The sequence below is a fragment of the Gopherus flavomarginatus genome, chromosome 21, assembly GCF_025201925.1.
Source record: "Gopherus flavomarginatus isolate rGopFla2 chromosome 21, rGopFla2.mat.asm, whole genome shotgun sequence".
Taxonomy (NCBI): Eukaryota; Metazoa; Chordata; order Testudines; family Testudinidae; genus Gopherus; species Gopherus flavomarginatus.
The window spans coordinates 17,642,475-17,664,110 of record NC_066637.1 but is presented as its reverse complement, the minus strand read 5'-3'; the positions used below and the strand labels follow the sequence as shown (position 1 = coordinate 17,664,110).

The 21,636-nt window shown below is 55.9% G+C and overlaps 1 protein-coding gene across 2 annotated transcripts in view; it reads right to left on the bottom strand.

The window, feature by feature from the left end:
- The window catches only part of EPHA2 (EPH receptor A2), a 35,243-nt gene extending 27,482 nt beyond the window's left edge, over positions 1 to 7,761 (bottom strand). Inside the window, exon 1 of one of the 2 annotated variants that reach the window (XM_050931194.1) lies at positions 7,587 to 7,761. In XM_050931194.1, coding sequence (XP_050787151.1) covers positions 7,587 to 7,671 — 85 coding nt within the window. In that variant the 5' untranslated portion in view covers positions 7,672 to 7,761. Of the gene's footprint in view, positions 1 to 7,047; positions 7,118 to 7,586 lie in introns of those variants that run through there. The other variant, XM_050931195.1, reaches the window with a different exon arrangement.
- Between the last annotated feature and the right edge of the window lie 13,875 nt (positions 7,762 to 21,636).

Here is a 21,636-nt window from a genome sequence, read left to right as displayed (position 1 = left end):
CCGTTCATTACCATTTCGCTGCAGCTTGCAAACCAGCCCTTCTGCCTCCAAGGGGGCTTGGAACGGGGTGGGGAGAAGGGGGTGGGGAGTGTCTGTCTCCATTCTCTGGGTCTCAGCACATGGACTGGGCTAGGATTGCTGGAGGAAGCCTCACCCTCTCTTTCTGCTCTCGCTTATTCTCTGACTTGAGGGGCTGTAACCCTATTGCCGTCCTGCATTACATCGCTGGGAGTGAGAGCAGAATCAGTCCCAGGAGCCAGGCCTTGCTTGATGATATCTGTGCCTGGAAGAATGGCTAGGGTGGGGAGCGGGTAACCCTCATTTTCCTAGCTCTAGCTCCCAAACAACCATTGCTGTAACCACAAGACCCTCTCGTCTTCACATACCATATCGCCAACCTATGTAACTCACCACTGCAGGATTTCTAAGCATTTCCGCAGCCTCATCGCTCTAAGTACCTCCTAATTCATTCCCAATAGATTTACCCCCATAACCCTCTGAGTGTGATTAGGGGTATGTGATTAGCCTCACTCTAAAGTGGGGAAACTGAGGCTCAGAAGGAGTAAGCAACTTGCCTAAGATCACCCAGGGAGCCTGTGGAAAAGCTGGGGCCAGAAGCCAGCCCTCCTGAGTCTCAGCCCAGGGCTTTCACCACAAGGCCATCCTTCCTCATCAAGGCAAACATTGCGGTTGGGAGTCTTTGAGAGGACGAGTCTATTTTGCAACCGCAAGCAAAAACTGGAGCCGTGCAAAGCAAAGGTAATGACAACAAGGCAGATCATGGCACAAGGGTCAGGAAAGAAACACAGCCCTAGTCCCAACCGTCAGAGCCCTGTACCATTGCATAGGCACATAACACACAGGGACCCTCCGGCACTGGCCACTGTTGGCCTTGACTGGCCAGCGATCGGATCTGCCATGGCAAGCCCCTGTCCTCAGCCAGCCAAACCCTCCTAAGACATGTTCAGACATGCCGGGGCCAGAGCCTCCCGTCCCCATCAGCGCAGGGGCGGAGGCTGGGACCTGCCAAGGGATCAGATGGGTTTGAAAAGAGGAAGGAAAGAAGGAAAGAAAAACAAATAACCCAGAGCCACATGACAGAGGCAGTGAAATCAAAGGGCGAGCGGCCCAGGCCTGAGCGGAAGCAATTAGCCAGCCCATCAGGGCCCTGCCAAGCCCCGGTGAATCAGCCAGCCAGGAATGTGTTAGCATCAGGGATCTCTGAGCAAGTGGTGGAGGGCATCGGCCAGACCAGAGGCACACGAACCCCACGGGCTCCTGGCTCGGGCCGTTACGGAGCCCAGGATTCAGGCTGGGGAAGGGGCTCGACTCTTCCCCCTCAGATCTGTGCGAGCTAGGGGCAGCCTGGATGCAGTCAGGGGGAGGAATGCTGCAGCCGGGACACCGAGGGGCCCCAGGCCGCGTGGGACGGGCTGCAGTGCCCAGGCTCACCCCGCTCTGTTCTAACTCATTGCTCTGGAGCGGGGTGGGGAAATCTCTTCATGGTGATTCTCCCAGGGCAGCAGAGCTGGCTCCACACCCTCCCTCCCTCTATAAACCAGCACTGGCCAGATCCCCCTGCTCCAGCCCGCCAGCTTCCCTTAAAGAAACACGCCCCCCTTGCCAGCCCCACCAGCTAGGCATGAGAAACAGCAGGGCCTCTGCTCCTCCCAAAGGACCTGCAGTTCCTGCTACCCACCAGCCGGCTTCTGGGGAAGAAAAAGCTGGGCTCTGCCTGCTGAATGGGGGTGCTCCCTGCCGCCACATCTCAGGGAGGAGCTACAAGGCACTAGTCCTGCAGCTGGTCTGGCTCAGCTGACTCAGGCTGTACAATTGCAGTGTAGACGCCCAGGCTCAAAGGTCTCTGAGGCCAGGCACCAGGCTGAGCTGGAACGTCTACACTGCAGTTTTAGAGCCCCGCAGCCTGAGGCAGCTGACCCGGGCTGCGAGACCGGTGGCTGCATTTTCTCACCATGCAGATATACCCTCCGAGCTGACCAGATGGCGCCATGAGGACCATGCCCTGCACCCCAGAGGGTCCCTAAGCCCCATTGCACCCCCCCACACATGACCCAGCTTGGGCCCCACTTTTCCAACAAGCCCTTGCATTTCGACTCTCACTCAGGGCAGTTGCCGAAGGTGGCTCCAGACCCCATTTTGCCTTCACAGTTTCCCACTTATACCCAGCCGAGCGCCCCTCTGCGCTGCCTGCGGTGGTGCGGCTAAGGGCGGGTTTCTGGACTGGGGCAAGTGCAGGGTGGATCCGTGGGGCAGACTGGCTCTGGGAAGCAGGCTGGGCAGCGAAGCCCCTTTGGTTCTGTCGATCCATCATTTGCCACCTGGCTTTGGGCCCAGACCAGTTCTAGGGCTGGAAATGCCTTTAATCGGGGGGGAGGAGGAAATGAACCCGTGGCTAAGAAGAACCCCAGCAGGGAGCTTGGGGGTGGGGTTCAGGCCCACCCGGCTAACCTGGGGCAGTCTAGCTCTCCCCCCCCCCCCCCCCCGCCAGCCATCTCCTTGGTCCAGGTGCCAGCATCCCCTTTCTGTGCAGGGATAAAGGACATGGGAGACTAGTGCTGCGGGTCTGATCCGAACACACTCCCAGACACAGAAGGTGTCTTCCCAGTTCTCCTGCACCCCCAAACCCCCTCCTCCCCTGTGGCAGTGAGGCAAAGCACAGCCGGGATCTTGCACAGCGGCAGCGAGCCGAGTTTGAGAGTTCTCAGCCTGAGCATCTGTCCCACCCCCCTGCATACTGGCTAGCAGCAGAGGCGAGCCCCTGGCCCACGCAGGGAGAGGGCGCTCCCTCCTGCTCCATCAGCAGATTGCACCTGGCAAGTCACAGCAGGTTTTGAAAGACCAGCCAAGGAGTTAAAGCCACGCTGATGACTGGTGTTGTACAGGGGCTTTCTCCGAGCTCCCGTGCGCCTGGGATGGGGCGGGTCTCGTGAGCTACGCCCCTGAGCCGAGTGGCTGTTGGGAGGAGAATTTAGCAGCCCAGGCACAGGAGGGCCTGTGATAAACCCAAAGAGGATTCATCCTTGAGGCTGCCAGCTACAGACAGACACTGGGGCTCCCTCTGGCCCCCACACTAATTAACACAGCCTGTGCCACCTAACGTCATCACCCAGCGTCTCCCTACATCCCAATCTGCACTCCTGGAAGGGGCTGGCTATTGCTTAACCTAACAAGGTCCCTACCACCCTCCCCTTGCAGCACATGGAGGTGACCCATCCTAGCATCCTGTTTCCCAGCCTGACCCGCTCAGCATTGCTACATCGCGTGCTGGGACCTGCCCCTCCACCAGCCATGCCTCCACATTAAAGATGAGGGTGGCAGCAATCCGCAGGCAAACCAGGTGTGGTGCACAGGCTCCTGGCGAGTCACCAGTGAGGCCCAGGAACCCCCAGCCGGGAGCTCAGAAATCAGGCTGTGCAGGGAGTCGACACCTCACCAGGGATCTCACTCAGGCCCTTCATTTCCTCTCTCGTGGCTAAAGGCCGACTGCCAGCAGTGACCCGTCTCTGCCACTGCCCAGCTAACGCAACTGGCTTATTTATACGCAAAGGTGGGCTCAGCTGGTTTCGATCCCTGTCATTCCACGGCACCTGGTGGTGCTGCTCCCTCTGCTTTCTTCATCCATTTATCTCCCCACCCCCCGCCCTCTGGCGCTTTGCAAAGATTCATCTGAATCTCCCAGAACTATCACCCCGGTTGTAGCTGACAGAACAGCTGCAGGGCTGATCGCTCCCCAACACCTCCACTGGGGAAACTGAGGCACGGAGCGAGGCAGTGACATACATGGTGAATCTGTGGCAGAGCCTGGAACCCGGATCTCTTGACTCACACAGCTGCAGCCTTTGCAACCGCTGGTTTCAGGCCCCGTTTAAATCCCATTTGACTTTGGGGGCATTGAGGCCCTGATCCCCAAAAGGATACCTTCGAGGATCTGCGCTTACTGCTTTCCAGGACTTCAGCATGTGCTTAAGGGCTGTGCTGGATCAGGGCCACAGTGGGCAAAGCTCCTGTGTCCGCCATGAGTGTGTAACTTTAACTATCTCCCCCTCCAACCTATTCGGAAGGTGATGTGAATAATACAGACATCTCACTGAGCTTGGCCACCAAAGCAGCCCCACCTCCGAGGTTTTATTTAACTGTTTTACACAAGGGGGAGGGGGAACCCCAATCACAGTCTGTCTGTCTGTCTGCTTGTGCTGTCATGCAGGCAAAGCTTTCGCAGGCTGGAAGAGATTCTCCCCCTTGCCTCCACCCCATTTTAATTCTTTTCTCCCTTCACTTTTCAGTGCCGTGTTTAGTCTGTTTGAACTGGCTACTAAAAATATTAAATCAACAAAGGAAAAATCTTATTTGAGAAGTGAAGCGATTTGCTCAAGGACACAAAGGTCGATAAAAGGGGACCCGCCCGCCCCCGCATGCGTTGCCCCACCAAGAACACCTGTTCTACACTATAGCTTCTCTCTTTGGTGGAGAATTACCTAGCCTACGCTAGCCCAAGCAGGGCATCCTTGAGAGGGTTGTCAGAGCAGGGATTAGATCTCCAGTTTTGCAGATCCGCATTCAGACCCTCAGAGCATCTTAACTGTAATAATAGGGCTCTGGACTAACGGCAAAGATCTCCGCTGGCCCCTCAGCTGCGGACTTCATCTAGCATGTTTTGCGCTCCCTACATGTGGAGGAACTCCAGACATCTTCCCTAATGCAGAATCGTTACTCTTCGGAGAAACAGAATAGTAATGTCAAGATCAGTCATGCAGCTCGGAAGGAAGAATTTCACCCTTGAATATACTTCGAAGGTTATAGCCCGAGGACTGATGTAAAGCACGTTTTCTTAAAGCAGCTGATTTTGCTGGTCTATTGCAGCATAAAAAGCATAAAAATAGACCTGGGGAGTTCACCAAGTAACGAGCCCTCTTCTCATTCCACAGCAACGTTAATTGGAAACTGCAATTTGGCAAGCGATTAGTCCACATTAGACACCAATTACTTTTGGCACTTGGAAAACAGCAAAGGCAAATGTTAATCTGAAAAACTGCACAACCCTCCAGCGGCTCCTTCTCGCGGGAGCTTATGAAGCTGCCCAGGGAAGCTGTGGTAGCGATGCCTGGTTTTAAGGATGGTCTAATAGCCAACGTGGCTACTAGTTGCGGGTGGCCAACCTGAGAGGCAGCAATATCAATTCTCGGGCACCCACAAAACGAGCTCCCATGCTGAGCACTTAAAAATCCAAGCGCCCCAAATTAGCAGCTGCTGTTAAATTGTTGGGGGGGGGGTGTTGGGGGGAAGGATGGTGCCTTAAATCACTATTTACTCAATAGATTCTTATGCTTCTTTCTGAGCAATTACAGCCCATCTGCCCAAGTGTGCATATTATTCCAAATTCCTCTATGCCTAAGCCACATTCAGCTTGGTTTTTTAAAAGAAATCAATCAGACCAAAACCATCCTGGTGTCCTGTGCCAGCACCTAGGGTTTGGATGGCTTTACAATACATTTTTTTTTTAAAGATACACACACAAAATTTCAGAGTTCGATCTAATGGTTTTTCTAATAGCTTCTTTGAATGGAAGACGGGTCCAGACAAACATCCTCCGTCCCAACATTCAGCTCTAGGTGGGAACTTTGCAAATAGCCCCGGAGCTCTATAAGGGAGAGGACTCAGACACCAGGTTGGCACAGCCCCATGCTTTGGGAAAGTTCTGAGCTGAATCTGGAGCCGATCAAAATTTGGGAGCCATCCCGGGGGCCTCCAAGCAACATGCCTGAGTTGCTCTCTGGACCTAAGCCACGGCTCGAAGCCAGTGGGAGTCTGACCACTGTGCAGATCAGTTACTGATCCCTATGAGCTTGTCTGCACACCGGTTGTTTGGTAGCAATCTGAGGACTATATCAGTTTAGAAACAGATCTCGTTAAAGCCATACATGGATGCACAGTTATACCAGCATAAAGGTGCGTCTGCTCAGTCAGGACACAGAAAGAAGACAATCCCCAGAAGCACCCTTGTCCTGGTCATTGTAATCACTCAGCACGAAGGGGTGAGTGAAGGATGGGGAAAGTTTATTTGATTTTTAAACAACTCTTAATATTGTCCTAACTATTCCAGGCAGGAACTCTGCTTCAACCTGCTTTGATTTTTCTCCCAGGGCAGCAATCCCCAGGAGTGTAGGTGAAATCTTAGAACGCTGGGAATGTTTCAGACATGGGCCTGAACCCAAAAGCCTAGATCCAAACTCTGGAAAAGCTTTGCGTTGGACCTCGGCCCCACCTGGCTGGAAGCATGACATGGTAAAAGTACGGTTTGGAATTTGGGACCAATTTTCCTCTGCCCCCTGTCCCCCCAAGTTGAATTTAACAATTCTGTCTTCCGAACGCTAAAGGCCAGAGTCAATCTGGAACAGCTTTACCAGAAATCAGCGGGGTAGATTCAGATTTATTCTGCTGTCACTGAAAGCAGAATTTGGCCCCTCGCTGATATCTCATGGGTGTGGCTGGGGGGGGGGAGGGGTTCCAAATCAGGAGAAAGACCACTCCTGCAATTTACATTTTCACAAAAGCAGCATTCAGGCAACACCTCAATAATGTCTCTCAATTAACAATGGGCAGAACTGCATGTAAAGAAGGAATCTCCTGCAGAAAATGAGGAAAGACCCCCCCACACACACCCTTTAATGGTTCACATCATGCAACGCAACACCTCCCCAGTGAGTCACCCCCTCCCCTCCCCTCCTGCCTGGCCCTGCCATGGGCCTGTGGGGCCCTGTCCCAGTCGGGGCGAGCCAGGCGGTTGTGTAACCGGGGTGTCACTGCTCGCACTTCCAGGCCAAGCGTGACATCGCCCTGAATCAGCCACCCTGGGCCGACGTGGGGCAATAGCGACTTCTCCGGGTGGGAGGCGGCTTCCAAAGCCTTGGAGCAGGCAGAAGGGCCCCCCTCGCCTTCCCCCAGGTATCTGAAGCCGGGGAAAATCCATTCACCCGGGGCGATTTTCTCCCACCTAGCCCCGGCAGCAGGTTCCACCAGCTAACAAACCTCCCACGCGTGACGCTTCCCAGACTCCGCTGGCCGAAATGTGCCTCCTCGCTAATCGCCGCTCGTAGTCAATCGGCCAAGGTCCGCGCCGGGTCCGAGTGCGCCTCTGGATCCGGAGTCACACCCAACCCCAGCAAATCCCACGCGTGGCTTAACCGACCTGTCTGTGAGCCGGCGAGGTGCCGGCGGGACTTTGCCCTGCAAATCTTCTCCGCGGCGCGTTGTTCTCTCGGGCACCTCTGGATTCCGCTCCGGCCAAGCCAGCTCCTGCCCCCCACTCACCCCCGGGGCCACAGCCCCCTCTCCTCGGTTCTCAGCCCCTCTCCCCCCCACGCGCACGTGTCGCGGGCCCCACGCGAGGAGATCGGCAGCGGCGCAGCGCGAAGCAAAGGCAGGGAAAGACCCTCACTCCTCCCCGCTCCCACCCCCCCAGAAAGGGGCGCCGAGTTCCCAGGGGGCCGCCCGGAGGGGGGGACCCCGCGCGTCAATTGCATCTGGCAGAACCAGGCTTAACCCCCCCGGGCAAAGCCTAGTTTTACCTTCTTTGGCCCGGGAGCTGAGCAGGGCGCCGGGGAGCAGCAGGAGGGCGAAGTAGAGGGGCGCCTGGGCCCAGCCGCTTTCCATGGTTCCGGCCTTGGGCCTTCCTGCCGGAGAGGATGAAACGATCCGAGTCTCTGCGGCGGCGGCTGCGCCCGCTGGTGCCTTATCTGCGCCCTCCTGCCATGAACAACTTACTGGGAGTTTGTGGGAAACTTCAGTCCTGTTCATTCATGCCCTGAGCTGATGTCACCCAGGCCACGCCCTGAGGAATGCCTTAAAGAGACAGCGCACCAGCATGCGCGGCAAAGGGGTCTCCTCTGCCCCAGCATGTGTGACCCCGGCGCTTTGATCTTTTATCACCCCTCATCCCGGTGCTATCCTGTTCACCCCATGGGGGGGGATCCTCCTACCGGGCAGCAAAGCTTCACGCAGGGGCATATGGTAAATCCTTGGGAACAGAGCAAGATGAGAAACGCTGCCCACCCCACCTCCTGCTTAGGGACAAGGACACATTTGGGTGTTAAAGTCGAATGTATTTAAGAGATCTCGCACCCATTTGCAGCTGGACTCCTGGTACACACACAGAAATATCCTCCCTGTCCTCCCACTACCGCCAGACCCTCTCCCCCACCCCCACCACACACACACACAGAGTTTAGTTCAAAGGAGACAAATAATTGGTAGGAAATGTCCTTGTAATATCTCAATCCTCCAGCAACGGTTCCACACTCCCTCGATGTAATTCACACTGATACACTGAGATACTGACTTTCTTTTCACCTGCTCAGAACTTTTTATTTTTTTAATGTCCTCAGCAGGGTAAGATTTTTTTTTTGTAATGCCTGCGGTAGAACTTGCACTAAGGCCTGGATTTCCAAAACTGCCCGCTCCGTTACTGAGAGTCAGAACCCAGTCTGTAGACGCGCTCAGCACGTTGGGGGCAGAGAGGTTTTTAAAATCTGGTTCCCGTTCTGGGTGCAGAGCACTCGAAACGCTGGCCCCAAGCGCTTTAGAGAGATCACTCCACGTGCCGCTCTCTGAACGCCATGTGTCATGCAAGCCCTCCAAAGCATCCTGAAAATTCCACTGAAATTCTGTTTGACCCAGTCATCGGCGTCTCACCCCACGGCAGGCAGTGAAGCACCGCTGGAGTAAAGCCAGAGGGCGAGCAGGCCCTGACTTCTCTGGGGAGGCTGATTTTTGTGTGATTGATTCTGTGCTTGATGCCAGTGGTTCCACAGACACTGGTGTGACAGCTGAGGAATCATAGAATATCAAGATTGAAAGGGACCTCAGGAGATATCTAGTCCAGCCCCCTGCTCAAAGCAGGACCAATCCCCAGACAGATTTTTGCCCCAGATCCCTGAATGGCCCCCCTCAAGGACTGAGCTCACAACCCTGGGTTTAGCAGGCCACTGCTCAAACCACTGAGCTACTCAAGACATGTCACGTGGAGGTCTGCCGGGGCTCCCTCTTTGGCTGGCTTCGCACAAGGTGTTGGCTACAGCGGAGTTAGTCCTACTGTCAGCTTTAAGCCCGGAATTAGTTGTGCAAAGATCCAGGGGGCTGTTCACATGCTTGGCCATGTTCTCGAGCACTGGGACCAGCAGGTGATGTGAGATCAGAATCTGTTCCCTCGCACTAGGACCTATCCTATCAACACCTGGTACTGCAGGATCATTCCCTCCTACTGTATGTATTTGGGATTTTCTGTCGAGCCGATGTAGCCCCCCAGTCCTCCTGCACTCTGACCAGCTGAGAACAGCCCCCCAGGGACCCCTTCTGAACAGCCTTTACAAAGGGACGATTATAGGCAAGCCTTATAAAAATAATCGAAGGTGGTATTTATGCTGCCACCATAAACCCTAATGAAGAAGGAGCTCTCCCGTAAAGTCCAGGGAAGGGCCCGAGGTGCTGAATGCCATTCCGAGCCGACAAAGCGCTCGTAAAACTCCAGCCTTAACCTCCTGTTTAGTGTATTGGGAAGTGTAATGTGATGGCAACACCTTTCCAGGAGGCGTGAATTATAATAACGTCCCATGATCCCTTATCACGGGCTAGCCAAGCCTCCGAGTGGCTGCCTTGAGCTCCTGGCTGCTGCAAGGACCGTCACCCCAGTGGGGTTTATTCAAGTGGAAAACATATTATGGCTCAGCCTGATCCTGCCAGCTTGGTTCCTGCAGGGAAGGCCCTGATCCCACCGCTTGATGCCTTCCTACTGACATCCCGAGGCTGTGTGTGGCAGCCTGCATACAACAATCACCAGGATTGGGGCCCATCAGGCTTCCACAGAGTTCCATGCATGCAAGTTTCGCAGGCTGGGCAGCCGAATCAACCACTGAAGGACGTGACTTCCAGACTTGGAAATTAACCTGTGACTGCAGAGACCACCAGGACTTTTCCACTGCACACTCACCCTGTTCCCTGCTGTTACCTTGTCCTCCCACCATTTCTGTTTTGTCTCGTTCCTGCACTGCGAGCTCTCAAGGGCAGGAACCGTCTTTGTGTTATTGGTAGCACAACTAGGCCTTGAGCCCTGTCTGAGAGCCCTAGATGCAATATACTAGTAATAATTTGGGGGCAAGGATCTAGCCAGAATAACATAAAATCCCAGGGGAAAATCAAGTCTTCCATGTTTTATTTGAGGGATCACCCCAAGGGTTCAATCTGACAAGAAGAAAAGTTTTGAAATGTAGCCGGGAGTGGGGGGCTGCACTGAGGAATGAGGCTGTCCTGCATTCTGAACCAATCCTGTTTTCAAGCAATACCCACAAATGGCTCAAAAATTTCAGGACCGTGGTTTGGTTCAGATGTCCCATGTTTTCAGTGGGAACCAGGCGGTTTCATCTTGCATCACGTAATTGTCTAACGTGAAATTGCAACATTTTTTCAGCAACATTGTACAGGGGAAAAAATGTGTCCCCTCTTATCTCCTTTCCAAAGCTGACATAGAGCAGCGTAGATCTGGTACAAAACTATGCACTGTGTGGGTTGAATTCTGCCCTTGGTTAGACATGAGATGCTGCTCCATGGACTTCAGTGGGGACCAGACTTGTCCCTGCAAAGTGCTAAGTGAAGATGAATGAGGTTCAGGAACTAGACTTGCAGAGTGTGATTCAGATCAGGACTGAGGTGCGCTGACAGCTCTTGGGAGGAGGAAACTCAGGACTGGACTAGCAGAGGCTGGAGGTCAGGATTGAGGGGCACCAGCAGAGAGGTGTGTGGGGACCCCAGGACTGGAATCATAGAGGGGCTGCCGAACAGTGCTGAGGTGCAGTCCCAGGGTTGGTGGGGCAGCTTGCCGAGCTGCAACAGTCCTGGGTTTCAGAAAGCTCCCAGTCCTCGAGGGAGGGAGTGTCATTTTTTACAGGACCTCGGTATCATTCAATGGAATTCACCCTGCAGGGCAAGAGATCCTCTGCCGGATGAGTAGGATGGTAAGCCACCAGGATAGCACCTGCAGTATCCCTGGCTTCAGGGTTATTGGGCCCAGATGAAGAATGATTCCCCTGCTCCCCCGCTAGTGCTGGGATGGGGTGTAACCAGCGGGCCCGGCTGGCTCTGCTGACATCTCGGTGGGTGCAGCGGCTCATTGTACTGTGAGCTGCGTTTGAAGTCCCTGTGCAGAAAGTCCCCATGTGGTAATTGTGTGCTGCTCTTTCTCTCCCCTCATGCAATCTGCTGCCTGCTCCGGTTGCTTTCAGGGTGACATCCTGCCCGGATTGGTCACATTTCACGGTAGCCTTTGAAGTCGATTCCTGCAAAATCCTACCCATTAGCCAGCCAGTGTAACTGTACCTCCCGCCTGCCTGGGGTTTGCCAGCCACACCTTGCTCTCCGGGTTCGGTGCCAGAGGCTCCTCAGCTGTTTACCGGGTCCCGTGCTATTTTTGGTTTGGAATTCCAGGGTTCATTTCTCTTGCCCAGCTAGGTGAGGAAGGGACCAAGTTAGAGCCAAGTGCCATGGGAGCTTCTCCCCCACACCTCTGCCATTGCCCTGCCACTGCCCGGCTAGTCGAGCCTGCCTCGACCTAGTCCTGCCAATGCCTCTCTCTATTTCTGACCAGCAGCGTCCTCTGCTTTGCTGGCCCCAACAGTTTATCTGCCGCACCTCAGTCCTTCTCTGCAACATCCCCTGATGGTCCGGTCCTGCCTTCCCACCCGGTGCCTTCCCAGGTCCTAGCGGCTCTGCCGAGGTCTTTGACCTTGACCTGCTGCTCCCTGTGCGATTCCCATCCTGGGCTCTGGACCTATGCCAGGGTTGCCTGCTCCAATGATTTTAGGGCAAGTCTTGCGGTATTTGGTGCGTTTGTTAAAACCCCAGCTCCTGCGTTCATGTGACAGCTTTCACTGTAAAAAGACAGCAGAGTGCAGGGAGGAAAGAGTTAAACAGGACCTGGGCCACTGAGTCAGTTACATTTTATTCATTCAGCAAAAGGTTGATTGACAGTGTTACAGCCGAGACAGTATCCAATTGTGTCGCTCCATTTCCTCTCAATGGCAGGGGGCGTGGCCAAAGAGGGGCGTGGCCAGGCAGGTACTTGGCACCCACCTGGCAGCTTTGGAGTGTGTTTTCCAAGTTCTGGATGCAGGGAAGGGCTGAGCCCTGGGGGCGCTGGAAACAGCCCCATTTCACTGGGGTTATCGCTGTACACAAGGGGCCATTCATGAGGATGCCCTCTCCAGCCTTTCACACCCTGAGAGGCTGGTGGGTAAACACACCATGAACTCGTGACCCTGCTAAGTGGCAACTTATCTTGGGGCACTGATGAGCCCATTCTCCCTCCCCTTCCCCTTTCATCCTTCTAGCAACCAGACAATTTTTCCTGCCCTTTCCCAATCAGTTTTCCCAAGGACTCTGGTGCCAGGTCGGGAGCCTGTAGGAAACCTAGTGTGTGGGAAAGCCCAGGGCCCACAGGGGATCCCGGGGGGAGTTCAGCACAAGGGCAGGGATGAAAGCATCACCCTCGGGCCTACCATCAAAGGAGACCTCACCTCTCCATCCAGATCAACACAGCTGGGAGGTGGCAACATCTGTGAGCTTCTCGGGCAGGACAGCAAACCCTGTGCTTCTGCGCTGGACCTAGGGTGGAACAGCAGGATGTGCTGATGGTGGGGGGCAAGGTAGGGCTTGAATCTTCAGCCCAGCAGCTCACTTCTGCACTGCTCCCAACAGAAACTGGGGTCAAGTCTCTGTCTCCTTGGCTCCCTGAGATGGGCAAAGAGAATCCCTCCTGTCACTAACTCAGCAGCGCCCCATCTGGCTGAGCCAAAGCACATCATGTTGGGACAACTTTCATCTGCCAGGGCAAGGCAGGTGCCACCAAGGCTGCAAATGTGGGGCTGAGGTAGGTTCTGTGGGGCTTCCACAGGAAATTTCTCCTCCCTTCCATAAAGTGCCCTGAGGGCTCCTGGTTTCCTCAAATCTCTGTCAGGACAATTCATTCGTTCTCCTCTTCTAATCATAGAATAGAATATCAGGGATGGAAGGGACTAGTCCAACCCCCTACTCAAAGCAAGACCAATCCCCAGACAGATTTTTGCCCCAGATCCCTAAGTGACCCCCTCAAGAATTGAACTCACACCCCTGGGTTTGGCAGGCTAATGGTCAAACCACTGAGTTATACCATAATCCCTTCCCCCAGTTTACCCTAGAGCAGCCAGGAACTGATTGCCGTCGTCACCTTAATCTCGCTCCTGATCGCTATTTCTCCCACAGCTGGGCCAGAACCGTGTGCCAGGAGCCAGGAGCAAAAAGACGGCTGATGTCTGGTCAAAAGCTAAGCAACCCACTGGAGACAGCGAAGGACCCGGCCCCCAGAGAAAAGGTCTTAAAAGACTAAACCACAAAGCTGCCAGTTAGTTCCTTTCATTATCATCTGCGGTTCTTTTTCCAAAAGCTGCACGTTAACCGGGCCCAGCGCAAAGGAAATGAGGCTTCAGTGGAGCCAAAGAAGCACAGAAATATTTAGGTTTCAGAGTAGCAGCCGTGTTAGTCTGTATCCGCAAAAAGCACAGGAGTCCTTGTGGCACCTTAGAGACTAACAAATCTATTTGAGCATGAAAGCTTATGCTCAAATAAATGTGTTAGCCTCTAAGAGGTGCCACAAGTCCTCCAGAAATATTTCGGGCTTGGATCCATCTTCCCAAGAGGCCCCGGGTGGCTCAGAGAATTGGCAATGAGATGCAGCAGGGTTTCCCTACAGCTCACTGGGCCGCATGCCTGCAAGCTCAGGATCGGGTGGGGGCTGTTCCGATCTACTAAGCTATTCACCGGCCTCTGTGAAATGAGTTGGATGGGACTCAGCATTTTTCCCAGTGGGAATCCAAACCCACATGCGCTCTTGGTGCTCACTGGCCCCTGTGCTGGCAGTTTCAGCCGAGATGCTTAGGGCTGGACAGACGAGGAGACAGAAATAGGAGTTTAAGTGGGCTCAGTTTTCCAGAGTGACTATTGATTTTGGGTGCCTCTGCTTGGGGGGCAACTTGAGACACCTTAAAAGTGCTTGATCTTCAGCACCTGACCTCTGAAAATCTGGATGGGGCACTATTCCAGGGGGAATTCGGTGCCTGGTCTGTAGACAGACGGACAACTCCATGCTCCGGGGCTGTGAGATGTCTGGCATTCCTGCTCAAACCAGCACCTTTTGCCAGCGTGAAAGAAGGCCAAATGAAATAAACGGGGGTTCTGGCTCCCAGCCTGCTCCTCACTGAGGGGCTGCAGGCTGCAAGGTCCAGAGGGGAATGGAAAGCTACAGGTAGGGGTGTGGAGTGCCACAGTTCACAGCCAGGAATGCAAATACCAGAGATAACACAGCTCTTTGCTCCCCTGCCCTGCTTGGAGGCCAGCAAGCAGCACAGCTGGAGATAGCTGGTGCATCAGGAGATAGGAAGCCATATGAGGCCTGTGTCAATCCATTTCACAGCAATTAAACAGCTTGTTAACCTTTCATCCTGGCCCCCTCCCCTTGCTCCCAGCCCCATAACAAAGTCCCTTGAGGAGCCTGGAGAAATGGTCGCCAGGCAAATCTAACTGGCCAGTTTCCAAAGCCAGGTCTGGGCACACGAATGGGGTTGGGGCGAGGGGAGGGAGCCCATTGTTCCTGCTCTGAGGGCCTGACTCAACGCCCAGGGGGTCAGCGGGAGCTTTTCCCCCTGATTTCCATGAGCGGTGGAGCAGGGCCAGGAGGGATGGGCCAAGAGTGGCTGCGAGTCCTTTGTCTTGGCTGCGCTATGGTGAATTAGTCCCGTCTCAGGAGGAGCTGTCTGGACCGCTCCAGTCCTGAGACCCACAGCACCCCGACCATGCTGAATCTCTTATTCAGGGACATGCCCTAGGTCACGCAGGGATCCTGTGGTCGAGCAGGGCATAGATCCCAGGTTGGTCAAGCCCCAGGCAGGTGCCCAGCCCATTAGGCCAGCCTTCCTCTGACAGTCTAGGATGATGGTTTCCTCCTTTAACTCCAGGGTCTTTGCTTCACCGTGCCCTGAGGCAGGGTAAGGCCTCTTCTTGCTCCCATCCAGCAAAGCAGGGGAGGGGCCACTAGCTGCTCGGCGATGCTGGGGAAGGACCCCACATGGGAGCAGCGCCATTAGAGAAGAGAAAGGCCCAGCAGGCTCCTGAGGCCATCTCCCCCCTCCTAGCACAGCGGCCCCCATCACCGTTACCATGGCCCCCCAGTGCTTCGCCAGCACCATTTCTAATGACCTTCTATGGGGCCTCCATCTCCTCAGAGCCACACGAGACAGACAGCTCTGCTCTCTGCCCCACTCACTTTGGTAGCCAGGCCCAGGGGGTGGGCTCTTCTGCAGCAGGCTCAGGCTCCTTGCTGCCCTGGCTGGGCGGGCTCAGTGAGCCGGGTCTGCCCTGGCTGTGAATTGATGGGGAATTGTGCATAGCTGCGGGAAGCGCCATTTTCTGAAAGCCACGGAGCCACATGGAGACTTTTGAACCTCTCTCGCTCTCTAGAGAGACCCGGGATAGGTCCAGCCAGCTGTCACGCCTCAGGGGCTGACTTCCAGAGCCTCCCGATTGTCTCTTTTCTTCCCCCCTCTCCTGCACAAGGGCCTCGAGCCCCTCCCAGAAGACCCCAGCTCATGGTGCCCGGCAGACTCCTTGGCTGTCCTTTCGCAGCCTCACACCCCAGGCCCATCCACCCTGGGGTGGGGTCAAAGGGCTTCCACCTTCTTGGCAGTCTTTTCCGCGTCAGTCGCTGGGGGCGAGGAACCATTGTTTTCCAGCGGCATTGGCTGCCCCCTTTCTCCCCACAGCCACGTTCCAGACTGATCTGCTAGGACTATCAGTCGCAAGCAAGAGGCCAGTTCAATGTGTCAGTTGGCCAGGGAGCACCGGCTGCAAGCCGCAAAGCCCACTCGGATCTGTCTACACTACGGCGCAGCAGCTAGGCTGCTGTAGCCCTGTTGTGTGGACACGTCCTACGTTGCTGGAGGGGGTTTTTCCATCAGTGTGGTTAGTCCGTCTCTCCGAGAGGCGTAGCAAAGTTGATGGAAGACTCCTTCCAGTCGCAGCCATACCAGGGGTCAGGTTGACCTAACCCCAGTGCTCAAGGTTGAAAATTTTTCACAGCTCTGAGTAATGTCGATGCAGACCAGCCCATAGGCTCCTAACCTCTAGTTAGGGCCTACATTCCCTGGAAAGCTGAGTACGGTTCCCAGAGCTGGATCGGAGCTCGAGAGTGCCTCTCTCCCACCAGCAGACGCTGGTCCAGTAAAAGATACTCCTTTGCCTGCCCTGTCTCCCTCATTTCCTGGGACGAACACAGCTCTAACCGTGCTGCGTTGAAATCCTCGGGGGTTAGGAGCATCAGGAGAAGTTAGGTGGATTCGTGCATTCCACCCACGATGTGTGAGGGTTTTAGGTCTGCAAGCCAACACCAGTCTCACTGAGGGGAGCCCCAAACCAAAGCATCTGTTTTGAAGGTGCAAAGAGGAAATCACTGTAGTCATCGATGCAACCCCTGCATTTTGCAGGAGGGAGGGGTGCCCCCCCCGTCTACGCCCATGGGCGCCCAGATGCAACGTGGCTGGCTGCTCCGCGCAAAATGGAACGTGGCATGTTGGAATCGGTAGTCTTGTGGGCCACACCTCTATTAAAGGTGAGTGCAATCAGGTCCGTGAGGTGCCAGCGAGGTGGGGCACCCATGCCTACCCCAAGCCGGTCCTTCTCTGCCCGTCCCTATCTGCAGTCTGAAGGCCAGCCTGGCCCCCTCCTTGCAACCATCCGGCCTGCTAAATCGCCTCCCTGTGCCCCCAGCTTCCTGCCTTCGCCTTGTAAACCAGGTGCTGCTCCTCACAGCCCCTGCCATGGGCGGCCTGCGTTTTATGGGCCTCGGCTCATTCAAAGGGAGAAAACCCCAGCCCACCTCGTAAAGCTGTTACCAGGGGGAGGGGGAGGAAGCTGTATGTGAATCGCTAGGGGAGGATGGCGCAACCAGTCTGAATAGGGCTCTGGTGTCACACAGGGCTGCTTCCTCTGTCGTTAAATCTCCATAAAGCCTTGGATGTGCTGGCAGGCGGGCGGAGGGGGGTCACTATCTACCATCCTGCCACCCCACCCCCGCCAGCCATCCGCACACACACACACCTCCGGGGCAACACAGAGCAGGGGATCCCCACTAGGCCAACTCAGACAGGTCAGGTCAGCCCCCTACCCTAGTCCAGGCTACCCTAGGACCTCCGAGGCTGCGTGGCTTGTCTTGAAGCCGCACAAACCCCAGCAGGGGTCAATGCTCGGGAAGAGGTTAAAGCGAAGCTAAAATCAGCCCTTCTGGAGCTGAAATGTGAGTGCCCACAAAGGGGCTGGCAGAGGCTTCGCTAACCCAGTTTAGACACCGATTTAAGCCAAACTGGTTTCAGGCTGTGTGTGTGGACAAGGCCTATGTTTTAGATACACCGAGATGAGGTCAGGCTGCCAAATCAGGAGCCAGCTTCCAGCTGCCCTGTGGTTTTGGGGTGTTTGGATTCAGATGAATTCACCTCTGCCCCTAGTGTCAGATCCAGTGTGATTCTGGTTCTGCACACCAGAGAATCATAGACTATCAGGGTCGGAAGGGACCTCAGGAGGCATCTAGTCCAACACCCTGCTCAAAGCAGGACCAATTCCCAAATAAATCATCCCAGCCAGGGCTTTGTCAAGCCTGACCTTAAAAATCTCTGAGGAAGGAGATTCCACCACCTCCCTAGGGAACCCATTCCAGTGCTTCACCACCCTCCTAGTGAAATAGTGTTTCCTAATATGCAGCCTAGACCTCCTCCACTGCAACTTGAGCCCATTGCTCCTTGTTCTGTTATCTGCCACCACTGGGAGTGACAGGTGCCAGCCCCCTTAGCCAAGCAGCCACGACCAATCCCTTTGCCCCTGGAGCGCAGCCAGTGGTTTATGCCAGCTTGCCAAGGGGGAAGCCTTGACGCCACAGCCAATGGGCACAGTCCATCCTCAGGAATTTAGCAAACGATCCACAAGGAAATGGAGAGTCTGTCTGATCCCACTGCCGCCTTTGTTACAAATGTCAGTGGACAGGCCTGGGCCCTAGGGAAGGGGGCAAAGACCCTCCTGGAGCTGAGAAGCTGCAGGGTGTTCGGAGGCGGGAACAGAGGTCAGAGGGGAGGTGCAGCAGCCAGGTGGGGCTGTGAAGACATTTCCATCCCCGGCAGCCAGCAGGCCCCAATTCCTAGGGGAGCCTGAAGGAGGCTGCTGTAGTTTCCTGGTCACACTGGGCCAATTTCACCCCCGTGACAGCTCTCTGGGGGTTACTGGAGTCCTAGCAAGGAAGGATTGGCTCCCACTCACTTCATCCAGAAATCAGTACTCAGGAGTCTGTGGCTACTCAGCTGCTCCTTCTGGCCAATGATCTCAGAGCACTTTACACAACCCCCCCAGGAGACAGGGCAGCATTGTTATCCTCGCCTAACAGATGGGGAAACTGAGGCACAGCGCACTTGCCCAAGCTCACCCAAGAAGACAGTGGCAGAAAATTCTCCAGGGCAGGGCCTGTCTCCTTTGTTACTTGTCTATACAGTGCTTAGCAGAATGGGGCCCGGAGCCACGAATGGGATTCCCGAGCGCTACCACAATACAAACAAATCACCGTCAGAGCCAGGGCTCTGTGCTGCCAGGCCTGCGTCTTAGCCACACCGCAGCTCTTCCTCCCGTAACTCACTCGTTTCCCCTCTTGGACCCAAATTTCCCTCTGTCCCGCGCCAGCCCACTGCTCCCTCACAAGCTGTCTCCCAAACGCTGACTCAGGGAAACGCGGTACCCAGCCGGTTACTGCTGCTCGGTGGAAAGTGTGCCCTGCCCCTCCTCCCTTTCTATGTCCCACCGAGGTGGGAGGGGGGCAGCGGGAAGCTGGGCTGGATCCAGTAGGAGCCGACACAAACGAAACATTTCCTGCGATTTGGAAAAAAGCTGCGGTTAACGTCATTTTCCATGTTCGCTGCAGCAGCCATGCACCCCAGCCAGGAACCGAGGCCCCAGGACAGATTAACGGCTCCATCATGGCAGCGGCTGAGGTCAGGGGCCCATCGCGCAAGGCGCTGAGCAGACACATATTTAACGCCCTGTGAATCGAGAGTAACACGCTCTCTGGTCAGGCATCAGCATCCCTCAGCAGTGCCACTCGGCCCCACCACCAGGCAGCTGCCCAGCTCTGGGTGTTGGGCAGAGCATCAGGTTACCCCCAGCTCTCAGGCTCTGGGGTGTCGGGCAGAGCGTGAGGTTACCCCCAGCTCTCAGGCTCTGGGGTGTAGGACAGAGCCTGAGGTTAACCCCAAGTTCTCAGGCTCTGGGGTGTCGGGCAGAGTGTGAGGTTACCCCCAGCTCTCAGGCTCTGGGGTGTCAGGCAGAGCGTGAGGTTACCCCCCAGTTCTCAGGCTCTGGGGTGTCGGGCAGAGCATGAGGTTACCCCCAGCTCTCAGGCTCTGGGGTGTCAGGAAGAGCGTCAGGTTACCCCCAGCTCTCAGGCTCTGGGGTGTCAGGAAGAGCGTGAGGTTACCCCCAGCTCTCAGGCTCTGGGTGTTGGGCAGAGCGTAAGGTTACGCCCAGCTCTCAGGTTCTGGGGTGTAGGACAGAGCGTGAGGTTACTCCCAGCTTTCAGGCTCTGGGGTGTCGGGCAGAGCGTGAGGTTAACCCCCAGTTCTCAGGCTCTGGGGTGTAAGGCAGCCAGGAAATGAACTCATCTGGCTTTCTGCTAACTCGAGGTGTATACAAATGACGCTGCACAGCCACAGCAGCTCCCACGAGCGACAGATGATGGGCTGCCAGCCCTTGCCCACAAGCCTCCAGGGCGCCTGGTCTTCTCATCTGCCAGTCTTCTGTGCGAGACAGTCGCTGACCAAAAAAACTTAAGCTAAGCTGGCATAATAGACAAAGAGTGGGAGGGGAAACTGAGGCATGGGGCAGTGATGTGACTTGCCCAAGGTCACACAGCAGGCCAGGAATACAATGTGGTCTCTCAGGTCTTAGGCCAGGGCCCTCTCCACAGGGCTGAGCTGCCTTTCAGAAAACCCTGCTCTTTGGGACGGGCTCCCTCCTGCGCTCTCCAGCCCAGGGCTATTCACTGAAAAGCTCCGGAGGCTGGCCCGTCGCTGGTCCCACCTTGTGCACGGCCAAGAAGGAGCAGTGCGTGTCAATCTCTGCATTGGTTCAATGAGGGGCATCATCCTCAGGGTTCGTGATTGCACAGGTGCAGAACACAGGTGAGATGCAGCCACCTCTGGGGTGAGCAGCAATCTCGCACGCTGCATCACGGAGAGGGGAGGAGGCAAGGAAGATGTTGTCCCAGGCGATAGGGGCAGACCCCGCACACACACGTGCGCGTACTTACACAAGCCTGCTGGGGAGACCCCAGAGCAGGGGGAGGAGTTTCTGCTGCTAGAGCCCACCCTGCTCTTGGCACGTCTCCCTGCAGCAGCAAGCCAGCCACTCTCCCAGGCACCCCCTCTCCACCTCTGGGGCTGGCAAGAGGCCCAAGAGAGAAAGGCAAGTTCTGTGGGGTGAAAACTGGGGCAGCGGGCTCAGGGAGTGGGCCCCGACTCAGGGCCAGATTGGGCTCTCAGTTACCCCAGTGTAAAGCAGAGACACCCGACTGAGCCCACCCAGTAACTGAGCCCAAAGCCTGGCCCCACGCCTGCGTGCCAGGGCACCCACCCCTCAGACCCAGCGGGAGGCCTGTGGCACATCCAGGGCGCAGGTCAGCGGGGGTGCTGGAATGCGGATCCGGCCCAGCTGGCGTTTCCTGCCCCCGGAGCTGCAGAAGCCCTTCCTTCCTGCCCCGAAGGCCTGCCAGAGAGCGGGGCGGCACTTGGCCGTGGGAGTTTCTGCAATTCCTGCGGCTTCCGGACGCTGCTCCTGGCGCTTGGCTAAAGCCGAACAGGCCACAGCCAAACAGCCGACGGAATGGCTGCTCCCGCCCTGTGCTACCCCAGCATCATCCATCCCTGATCACAGCACTTTGACGCCTCGCTCCTCCTTCCCGCTGGCCCCGGTGTCCTGCTGGGGACGCTGGGGCCCAGAGATCACGCTGCACGGGAAGGGAAGCACCAGCGTCCAGATCCCCTCTCCCCTCCTCTGGCAACCAGGCGACACGCCTTCCCGGAGCAAGGACTAGAGCCCAGCCTGCAGGGCCGGCTTTAGGCCAATTCCACCAATTCCCCCGAATCGGCCCCCGCGCCTAAGGGGACCCGGCGCCCAGTGAGAATCCCTTCCCTGGCTAGAGGCGCCTTTTTAATTTTTACTCCCCTGGCGGCGCTCCGGGTCTTCGGGGGCACTTCGGTGGCGGGTTCTTCGCTCGCTTTGGGTCTTTGGCGGCGGGTCCTTCAGTGCCGCTGAGGACCTGGAGCAAGTGAAGAACCTGTCACCGAAGTGCCCCCGAAGACTTGGAGCACTGTCCAGTGAGTACAAGCCTCACATATTTTTTTACATGGTTTTTTTTTTTGATCATCCCTACCGGGGGCCTATCAAAACTGTTCGAATTGGGCCCCACACTTCCTAAAGCCTGCCCTGCCAGCCTGTTAATCCCGTACTCTAGCC